Source organism: Physeter macrocephalus, chromosome 11 (genome assembly GCF_002837175.3).
Source record: "Physeter macrocephalus isolate SW-GA chromosome 11, ASM283717v5, whole genome shotgun sequence".
Taxonomy (NCBI): Eukaryota; Metazoa; Chordata; class Mammalia; order Artiodactyla; family Physeteridae; genus Physeter; species Physeter macrocephalus.
The window spans coordinates 62,881,287-62,893,061 of NC_041224.1; the positions used below are offsets into that span (position 1 = coordinate 62,881,287).

General features: G+C 35.8%; 1 protein-coding gene across 3 annotated transcripts in view; it reads left to right on the forward strand.

The window, feature by feature from the left end:
- LRRC49 (leucine rich repeat containing 49) overlaps positions 1-11,536 on the forward strand; it is a 144,670-nt gene extending 133,134 nt beyond the window's left edge. For all 3 annotated transcript variants that reach the window (XM_024128798.2, XM_024128799.2, XM_024128800.2), the window contains 2 exons: positions 3,878-4,031; positions 10,849-11,536. In XM_024128798.2, coding sequence (XP_023984566.1) covers positions 3,878-4,031; positions 10,849-11,052 — 358 coding nt within the window. In that variant the 3' untranslated portion in view covers positions 11,053-11,536. The remainder of the gene's footprint in view (positions 1-3,877; positions 4,032-10,848) is intronic.
- Positions 11,537-11,775: the final 239 nt, after the last annotated feature.

Sequence of the window (11,775 nt, forward strand, 5' to 3'; positions counted from 1 at the left end):
CAGCCAAAAAAAAATTTTTTTAATAAATAAATTAAAATAAAAACCTTAAAAAAATGAATGAAGGTGAAATAAAGACATTTTAAAACAAAATAATAAAAACAAAACTTAAGAGATTTCCCATCAGTATTCCTGCAATAAATGATAAAGCCTATAATTAAGGCAGAAAGAAACTGATCCCAGATAGAAATTCTGAGGTGCAGGAAGAGCTAAAGAGCAAGGAAAGTATTAAATTTGTGGGAGAAAACTAAATGAACATTGACTATATAAAGCAACAATAATAGTATTGTGAGATTTTAAAATGTAGAATTAAAATACACTACAACAGGGCTTCCCTGGTGGCTCAGTGGTTGCGCGTCCGCCTGCCGATGCAGGGGAACCGGGTTCGCGCCCCGGTCTGGGGGGATCCCACATGCCGCGGAGCGGCTGGGCCCGTGGGCCATGGCCGCTGAGCCTGCGCGTCCGGAGCCTGTGCTCCGCAACGGGAGAGGCCACAACAGAGGGAGGCCCGCATACCACAAAAAATAAAATAAAATAAAATAAAATACACTACAACAGTAGTATGTATATTGGGAGGGGTAGATGGAATTATAGTTTTCTAGGTCCTTGTATTATCTAGGATGAAGATACAGTAATTAAGTTTAAATGTTAGTAAGTTAAGAGTGCATGTTGTAATTTCTTTGGTAACCAAAGAATAAGAGTATATAGCTTCCAAACTAGTAAGGTCAGGGCAGGGGTGAGAAGTGGGGAGAAGAAAAAAAGGAAAAGAAACATAGAATATTTGGTCAAATAGAAAGAAAACAAAGTGTTAGACTTAACCTAAATACTAGTATATCAGCAATTACACTTGTACCAAGACTCAGTGACTTAAAACAAGAAACATTTTCCCACTGAGTCTGTAGGTCAGCTGGGTGCTTCTTCTGCCTTCAGCTCGAGACCTCACGCATCTGCAGTCACATGAGGGTTGGATAGGCAGCTCTGCAGATCTTCCCTAAGCTCTCTCACTTTTGGGGGGTCTAAGAGGTTGTAAGCTGGTCTAGAAAGACCTTACTTAGGACAACTTGTCTCTGCTCCACATGGTCTTTCATATACCGGAAATCTTCCTGGGCTTGTTTTCATGGCAAAGGCAGGGTTTAAAGAGAGCACAGAAACACGCAAGGCCCCTTGAGGCCTAGGCTAAGAACTGGTACACCATGATTTCCCACATTCTATTGGTCACAGTCACAGGGCAAGATTTAAGAGGCTCGGAGGTATACTTACCTAACTGTGAAATCATATTGTAAAGGGCATGGATTCAAGGGAGCCATTAATTATGACCAAATCTACCTCAATGATAAAATGCAAATGTACTCATTGTTCTGGTTAAAAGTCAAAGATTGTCAGACTCAATTTAAAAAAAAAAAGAAGTTCAACTGTATGTTGTTGAAAAGAGACACATCTGAAACATAAGGTTATGTAAAGTTTGAAAGTAAAAAAGTGGTAAAAGATAAACAACATCAATACTACCCAAATAAAAACAAAGTAGCCATTGAGGACTAAATAAACTAAGGTTAAAAGCAATACTAGAAATAAAGAGGATCATTTCAAACGATAATAGGTTCAGTTCACCAGAAATATCAATTTGCTAATTTAATTTGTCTGCAACCTATAAGCTTAGCCTTAAAAACTTATAAACCAAAAATTGACATTACTGCAAGCCCACAGCTGCAGTGGGAAGTTTTAATATACCTCTGATTAATTAACAGAAAAAGGATGTAAAATACTTGAACAACATGATTAACAAACTTGACTTAGCCATTTAGAGAACATTACCCCAAACAACTGCAGAACACAAATTCTTTTCAAGCATGCATGGAATATTTATAATAATTGATCAAATACAATCCAGAGATCAGATGTCAACAGATTCCAAAGGATTTACATGGACTATGCTCTCCGTTCAAAATGCAATTAAACTTTAACTCAGTTACAAATGTTAACTAGGAAATCCCCATGTATTTGGAAATTAATGCATTTCTAAGCAACCTACAAGTTAAAGACAATTTTGTAATGTAATTTTGAAACGACCTTGAACTGAAATGTAATAAAAATACCACATTTCAAAACTTGTGAGATCAAGTTACAGTGGTGCTAAATGGAAATATTTTAGCCCTGAAATGGGTACATTAAGAAAGAATAAAGACTGAGAATGAATGAGCTAAACATTTATCTAAAGAAGTTAGGAAAACAATAGCAAAATAATCCTGAAGCAAGTTAAAGGAAAGAAATAATGACATTAAAAACATAATTAATGAAAAATTGATTATTTGAAAAGACTAATAAAAGTGATGGATAATTTGTATATTGCTTTTGTAATTAAAAATCAATAAAATAAATGCAGATAAATACCTATATGTTACTTTCTTCTTTATAAGAGTGAGAAAATTATGCTACTGAAATATCCAGTAAAAGGGACTGATTATGTAAATTGATCTACATCACAATTTAATTTTATTCATTCATTAAAATATTAATTTTAATAACATAGAAAATGCTTATTATATACCATTAAGCAAAAACAGTATACAAAACTGGATGTTTAGTATGATCTTAACTTTTTACAAAACTTTATAGAAAAAGCCTGCAAAGAAATATGTGAACAATGTTAATGATTTACATAGATTTATATGCTATAGACTTATGGATGATTTTACTCTATTTCTTTATACTTTTCAAAATGCGTACCCCTTATAATTTCTAAAATAGTTGTGTTATACTCTTAAATTGGGAAAAGGAAGACATTTTTAAAAGATATATCCCTTTTCTGCTCCCAATCTTCAGTTCACAGTTCATAGTAAAGTATTTATATCACTTCCCTGAGAGACACGCTAAGTGGTAGAAACCAGAAAGTGACCTTCATGAAGGATGAGTTGCAGTCCTCTGGAATTCTAGGCTTATGGGTTTGCAAGTGATGCTATGAGCACTGTTTCTGTTCTTCATAATCAAACGAAGCTTCCTGTTTCATTATTTACCTCCTAATAAGATCTTACCCTGATATGATAACAGTTAGAGGTTTTGGGTTTATTTGTGTTTTGTTTTTACCTAAACTTAAAGCAGTATTCCATTCCATTTCTTTTTTTTATATACAAATTTATTTATTTTATTTATTTATTTTTGGCTGCATTAGGTCTTCTTTGCTGCGCGCGGGCTTTCTCTAGTTGTGGTGAGCAGGGGCTACTCTTCATTGCGGTGCGTGTGCTTCTCATTGTGGTGGTTTCTCTTTTTGCGGCGCATGGGCTCTAGGCACGTGGGCTTCAGTAGTTGTGGTGCACGGGCTCAGTAGTTATGGCACATGGGCTTTGTTGCTCCACAGCATATGGGATCTTCCCAGACCAGACATCGAACCCATGTCCCCTGCATTGGCAGGTGGATTCTTAACCACTGCGCCACCAGGGGAGACCCTCCATTCCATTTCTAGCTATGGGTAATATTACAGAGCTGCATAATGGAATTATGAACTATTTGTGTGATTTATAAGATGTGTAACTAACATATGTTTTATGGGATATAAAGACTTTGAAAGTTTGGTCTACTACATGTGTAATTAGGGTTGGTCCTCTGTGATTATTTAAGTTTTATATTTTTTTTTTTAGAGTTTTTTCACTTTAGAAATGCTTGAAACATGTTTATGTTGATGATTGGTAGCTGTGAAACAAAAGAATTTGAGTTGTATAGCTTAATTAGTAGAGAGATTGGGGTAGTGAACTGACTTAAAAGAACTCAAACTCATAAAACAGATATTCAAAAAAGCATATGCTACCCTCTAAAGTCAACAAAAACTAGACATATTTTCACAAATCAGATAAGTAACTCTCTAAATCTCTTTACTGTCTTTCTACAGGAAGAAGCAATTCCGGTATCTTCTAGAAACGAAAGGGAAAAAACCTGGTATTGTCAATGAAGAAAATAATGATAGCAAGAGACTTGTGGGAGAAAGCACAAATCGTGCTACACTAAATTATACCACAAGAGACTTTTATAATGAAAAGCTAGAGGTAAAACTATCATTATCTTTGGAACCTATTGTCTGGATAAATCCCAAATGGCTTGAGACTTGGGAGTTGTACATTTCTCTCCTAATCAGTTAGGATAACCTTTTTTTGTTCTGGAATGTTAGCCAGCCTTATATACAGAGCTGGGGACAGTAGGCTCCAAGGCATTAGGGAGAAGTAGAACCCATAGTTAAAATATATTTAAGCAGAAAAAAAAATGTTCAAAAGAAGTAGGTACCAAAAATCTAGACCAAAGTAGGTCCAGATCTCTCTGAATTAAGAAAACTGATATAGGCTTGCTCTGAGTACTTAACTAGCCTGTGCTGGACTGGCAGAGGACACAGCAGAACCTCCATTTCTGTTCTCTTTGCCTAGGTCCTTGATGTTTTAATTCACTATTTTATTCTCCTACACCATAACCTTATGTGTTCTTAGTCACATAATTTTAACCTATTCTGTTTCCACTGTAGCTATTTAGACAGAAAAGCTGGAACCAATTCTTTATTCCTTTATGTATTCAGAAGTTTACTGAGGGAATATTGTGTTAGGATACTGCAGAACTACGAAGAAGAAAACCATGCAGTGCCTGCCTTGATGGAACTCAGAGAAAGCTGAAGAAACAAGTCATCTAAATAACAATAGAAAGTTAAGATTCTACAAGAGATTTTGAGGGGACTAAGTGGTGTGTGTATATATATATATATGGTGTGGGTATATATACATATACACAAAATGGCCAAACAGTTTTCAAATGTTTTATAACAGCTGTGAGATTCTTTATTCAAACCATAGTGTAGCTGGAAACTCAGTATTTCAAAAGAAAGCAAAACAGCAGAGCTGTTCTTGTTGTAGATGGAGTTCAGAGCTTTATTTGATTGGCTCTTCTATTCTTTTCCTTTCCCTCACCTCACCCCCAGTCCTGAAGCATCTTTTTGGAACCCATAGGGCTCTAAGGATTATAGCTTGAAAAATACTTGAGAACTCAGTGCAACAATATTTTTATAGCATCCTGAAAAATGTTCAGATTCTGCTTTAAATTCTTCTGGTGCAAGAAAGGTTACTGCTTCATGAGGTAGCTGTATATCACTGAACAACTCTAACAGTGAAGAAATTCTTACCCATGTTAAGCTGAAATCTGCCTCCTAATAACTTTCAGTTAGTGATCCTAGTATTATTGCCTTATGTAGAAAAGAGAACAAGTCTTTCTTATGAAAACTCTTCAAATACTTGAAGTCAGTTCCTTGAAGTCCTCTCTATAGTCATACTTTCATTCATTCAAAAATCATGTGTTGAGCACCTATCGCACATAATACTTGGGCTGTAAGAAGTCACTGTCCTTATCCTCATGGATCTCACATTCTAATGGGGGAGATAGGCACGTGCAGGGATAAATGTAAATCACTACGTCAAGAGAGTAGAAGAGCGATAGCTTATCCTGGTCAAGAGAGGCTTTCTAGAGAAGAAGCTTCCTGAAATCTTAAAGGATAAAATATAGCTATATGATAAAGGGAAAAGGGCATTTCTAGGAAATAGCACAGTATGAATAAAAGACATGGAAGCATAAATTAGATAAGGAGAGGGCCAGGAACTTTAAGCAGTTCACTGTTGTTGAAGCACAGAGACTGAGGTAGATGGTGTTAAAAGATGAGACTGGGAAGGTAGTAAGAGGGGAAAGAGATTGAATTTAATCCCTTGGCAAATAGGAGCTTCCTGATGTTGCGAAAAGGGAAAATGTGGAAGCCAAGCTGGCAGGATTATGAGTCCTTGTCTTCCTGAAAGCAGTCAGTTCTAGGAGTCAAAAATTAATACTGATTTCAATAAAGGACATTTAGAAAAATATCAGAGAGCTGCTTGCAAAACAAGAACAGTTTCAAAGAGAAATCTACCAACTCTTTAAGGAACAGACAATTCCAATAATTTTTGAATTGTTCAAGAGTATTAAAAAAAAGGAAAACTTTTTCACTTTTTAAAGTCAGACAGTGTAACATTGAATCCAAACCTTCCAGGACTGCACAGAAAAAGAAAAGCCAGACCAACTACCTAAGAATATTGATGATGCAAAAATCCTTTAAAAATTATATCAAGCAAAATACAGCAGAACATGAAATGAATAATGAAACATTACAGCCAAGTATGGTTTAGTCTAGGAATGTGAGAAATATTCGATATCAGTAAATTATTAATAGATCTAAGGTAAAAATTTCTGATTATTTCTATAGATATTCAAAAGGCATTTCATACAATTCAACATCTGTCCTTAATTTTTTCAACTCAATAAATAGGATAATTAGAAATTGGATAGATAGCTGTAGTAATAAAGGCAGTATAGGAATAGAAACATAGACCCATGGACAAAATAGCCAGAACTATCCCACGTATATAGGAAAACTTTATACAGATAGCAGGTATTGCAGACTAGTACAGACAGACTATCTAATAAATGCTACTGAGGAAATGGAATATCAAATCAGAAATAAATACAGACCCCCTACTTCACACCACACAAGAAAAATTAACTCCATATCAAATAACCCAAGTATGAAAAGCAAAACTTTAAAGTTCTCATTTAAAAAACAGATGAAACTATGACCATGATTGGGTAGGCTATGATTTTCTAAAATCCCAAAGGCACAAACTAGAGGGGAAAAATTTGATAAATTTGGCAATAGAAGTCATTTTTATTCAAAACAGGGATAGTTTCAGTGGAGTCATATAAGCAGCGTCCTGATTAAAGTGGTTTGAGCAGTAAATAAGCAATCAAGAAGTAAAGACAGGGCTTCTCTGGTGGCGCAGTGGTTGAGAGTCCGCCTGCCGATGTAGGGGACACGGCTTCGTGCCCCGGTCCGGGAAGATCCCACATGCCGCGGAGCGGCTGGGCCCGTGAGCCATGGCCGCTGAGCCTGCGCGTCCGGAGCCTGTGCTCCGCAACGGGAGACGCCACAACAGTGAGAGGCCCGCGTACCGCAGAAAAAAAAAAAAAGAGAAGAAAAAATAGAAGTAAAGACAGCGAATGTTGACTACTGTTTTGAGAAATATCAAAGGGAAAAGAAAAAACCTGAAGCCACATAACATTATAGAAAGAATACTACACCATTAGGAAACTCGGATTTGAGCCCATGATTCCACCACTTATTTATTGCCTGAAAGACCTTGCCCATGTCCCTTAATCACTTTCTCTTGACTCACAACCTAGCATTCACCACTTCTTAAAAAATATTTAAATCACTGCAACACAAAGTGCTCATTCTCTCTCCTCTGTATATCTTGAGTTGTTAAAGGAATTACTTGAAGTAAATTTCTCACAAATCAGGGTAAGCAGACCCTTTCATTATACATATGACATGTATAATTCTGTTGCTTGGTAGTTGTTCATTCAACCTCCTGACTCATTCTAAAAAAGATTTAAGATGGATGGAGAGCTGAAAGGGACTTTAAAGAATCCAGTCATGTTCTTAGACAGGTAAGGAAAACTGGAAACTTAGGTGAACTACTGAGGCTCACATGGTGAGATCCTGACTGAACTGCCTCTAGAACTCAGACCTTCTGATTCCTGACCTTGGCTTCTTTCACAGTATATCATGCTGTTTCCTGAAGTCTTCTTGACCACCCCAGTACAAAGGGCTCTCGCTTCTTTGAACACTGATTGTATTTGCCGTCTAAAAATCTCAATCGGCACGTATTTACTGTTTCATTTCTTTCAGTTAAGCTTTTAACATGTGTAGGCCATCTCTCCAACTAGACTGCAGGTTCTACAAGGACTAGACTAGAGTTTTCTCTAGGTTAGTATTAGTAGATGATGTCTAATCCTGAGCAAGTCTCTCAACCTCTGTTGACCTTAGTTTCCCATTTATAAAATGGAGATATGGATTAAATTCCTATACAAATACCATTATAGTTAACGTAACTCTATAACATATCTACCTTTGACCTACTTTTTTTTCTATCTTCATGACAACAAAATTTTAGTTCAATGAAATAATATAAACAATATTGTATAGAGTTCACCTCATCAGGATTGAACTTGTAAAATACTTGATTTATGACCCCGCACAGGGATACTGTGCGCTAGAAAAAATAAGTATATGAAAGCATTTGAGAATGGAAAAAGCATTATGCAAAGAGCAACAACTTCTTGACAGGTCAGGGCAAGAGAGGTATCTCTAATGTGCTCTTAACAGGAACATTCTGGGCATGCGGAGTGAGTCGTCCTGGCAGACACCCGATGAGTTTTAGAGTATACTGTACGGAGAGACAGGGTAATTGGCTTAGAGGAGAGAAGAAATGATGAAGTAAAGATGCTTTCAAACACAGTTACTAAATTAAGGGTTATTATAATAGATAAAATTCTGTACCAGCATGTTTATAAAGAAGTCATGGAAGAAACTATAGCAGGAAATTTTAAACCACCAATAATTGCACTATGCCAATTATGAAAAGTTTAATTTGTATTATGTATAAATTATTTAACAAAATTCATCATTTAAAAATTCTTTAAATTTTTGTTATCCCTTATTACTATAAAATTTTTCCAGCCCCTGCCTCTAGAACTTTTTTTAAAATTCAAAATCATGTTTTCAGAAGCTTAGAAATCTGTAAGAGAGGTCTTCTACTTGTGTAAATACATTGCCCATTGTAAAATATTGCTCATTTCAGTTATAGATCTCTGGTGATTCACATTTGTCTTTCTTCCTGGTAGTCCCTTTGTAGCCCAGATTTACTGAGTGTTAAAAGGGAGCAGCTAAATGCTGTTCTCATCAACAAGCTAACTTAGTGCAGGTGACTAAGTCCCAGACTGTATTTCAGAGTTAGTGAAGTTAGGTTCACCAGAGAAGTCGCCAGCTGGAACCATTTGTTGTTTATCGCCCATCAAAATCTGTACATATTTTTATGATAGGTCAATTCATGACCTATTGTTTTTAGCACATGAACTAAATCAGATCAGCATGTTGATCCCTGAATGGTGAGTGATTACTTAGAGAAATCTTATATGTCATAGGAAAATTTCCAAAATATGCCTCTGTTAGAGGACGTTAGTGACAATTGGGACTCACCGTTAATTTATATTAATTAATCAAGAATCTAAAACATATTTATTTTGTTGTTTTATAAATTGTAAAAATTTGGAAAAGGAAGAGAAATAGAAAAAAGGAGCAAAAAATACTCATTGTCTCAATACCCAAAGACAATCTTAATGACACTTCAGTATATTTTTTATTAATTTTCTATACATTTTTGTAACTTTTAAATGAAAATTTCAAACATACAACAAAGTTGAAAGAATTTTACAGTAAATACCCAAACCTAAATTCTACTCTTAGTATTGTACTGTACAGTGTACTGGCTTTGTCACTTATCTATGCATTTACCCATCCTCTATCCATCAACAATCCACCTTATTTTTAAAATTTATTTTAAAGTAATTGCTCACATTACCACACCTCTCCCTAAATAATTCAGCATGCAGATCATTAGAGTTCAGTATTTCATATAGTTTCTTATTTTGAGGTAAAATTTATATACAATAAAATGTAAATCTTAGGAGTACAGTTGCTAAGTTTTGACAAATACATACACATGTGTAATCCAACCTCTATCAAAATTTCATTTTGTTTTTTCTTTTTCCACTTAACATTATAATGTAAGCATTTTCCTTGTTATTATAAATCTCTGTAGTGTGATTTTAATGGCAATATTTGTTGATATTTTAAATTTAACTATTTTTAAATTATTTTGGTGTTTTGATTTGAGTTGGAGGTTTCAGTATATCCTTTTCCAAGTAGTTAAACCTATTGACTCATTGACATTTATTATTTCTTCCTTCCTCCATTTAATGTGAATTGCTTCTTCTATAGTTCTGATTATCTGATCTATTCCATTGATTTTTTTCCATATATATTATGGCACTTTCCATCATCATGCCTAGATACTCTCTAAAAGTATCAACAGCCGAAATAAATGTTGAATTCTTGCATTAATCAAAATGGCTTTGTTTCAGCCTCTAGGATGATATCGAGGCCCAGTGCCCCAATAGCCTCGGGCCCAAAACTTCCTCTGTTGTGTTTTGAACCCAGGCTTTTCATTTGCAGACTGCCAGACCTAGAAGTTGAGTGGGAGCACTGTCTCTTCTGAAGGCCAAGTTCTGGGTCCCAGGCTTGTATATATGTCCTCTTCCTCCTTGTACACTTTTCCCCAACTTTGTCCAAATGGTCTTGGCCACATAAGTCAGTGTAATGCATCACTACATGCTTTCCTAAAATACAGAGTGAATTCAGAGTATGGATATTTCAAATATGGATATGGATATTAACTGACCTCATACTAATTAAGAGTGTCAGCCTCAGTGCCCTGATATATTTACTACTAGAAGTCATGAATCTATGCATTCAGTTAATTTGTGCAAAGTAAACTACTTTCACTGAGAAAGGAGAAAGTCTATCAATGAAGAAATAGTTGTTATGATCCAGTGATTCCAATAAAGAAACACTTTTCTTAACTATAATTTAAAAGCTTTATTTCCCCCCACAATTAGCAAATGGGTTTCATGTTAGTTCACCTGGAAGTTTTCTTCCTACAGCTGCCAAGAAATACATTTTTAACAGAGCTGTCCCACGGAGGTGGGAGTGGACTGGAAAGAAGAGAGCCCCCAGTTGCTGTCTTTACTCAAGCAGAGCTCTGTGTCCAGAGTGTCTAGGAAAGTCTTCCTGCTATGAGGGGTGGGGGTCAGAATAGATTATTTCAAGTTTCTCTGGTTCAGCTAATTGTTGCTTTGGTTTGGGGATTAATTATGATTGACTGTAAAATGTTCTTTTTTTTTTAACAGGAAATAAAGGAAAAAAAGAAATTCTGCAAGATGTATATCGAGGATCTTGTGAAGGAAGCCACAGAAATCAACATGAAAAATGAGGCTTTGCAGAAGCTTTGGCCACAGATGTTCATTGAGCTTGTTAGGGATGCAGTCATGGAGATCCGCAATAAAAATTCCTATATGAAGCTTTGCCTACAGCAGATAACTGACCAAAAATAGAAATAGCTTTTAGTTACAGTTGATTTTTGCAGTTTTCTGTTTTTGAAGGTTGAAAATATGCAGGTTAAACATGTTAAAACAACAACAACACTATCCTACACACTAGAAAGACTAGCGTCAAAGCATTATTGCCTACTGTTCTTGTAGTTAAAGGTTAGGAAGGAAAGAAGGAAAGAGAGGGAAAGGGAGGAGTCATTTCCTATGTATGTTGACCAAGCAATCTTTGGGAACTAAGCAGTCTTTCGAGATAGCCTGGGCCTTGAATGGGCCACGCATCTTCAGTTCTTGCTTTGACTGGTGCCCCTGCTATAGCCCAAAGCACGTAGTGTTTGCTCCTGGTTCAGCATGAGTTGCTTCTATCTACGTTCAGCTGATAATTTTTAGTTACTTGCCTCTTTATTTTATGTCATTATTTCAAAGCCAAAAATATGTTCTTTTTTATGAGTGAAGGATAAACTTATTAATAAATTGGTTTAAAAGAAAATGTGTTTGCCTCCTTAATCCAGTCAGAATTGTCATATTTATTATATGTTTCTCTTTAGCTGAGTGGGAGCCCTTCTCTTCACTTATATAGGGAGAGGCCTTATTATTCTAAGGATGCATCCTCAGGGCACCAAAGGGGGTCCTGGGGGGTCACTATAGGCAGAAGATATGAAAATGAGTCAAAACTGGGGCAGGAAGAAAATGCTTTTTCTTAGGAGATCCTGAGTGTATGTAAAATGT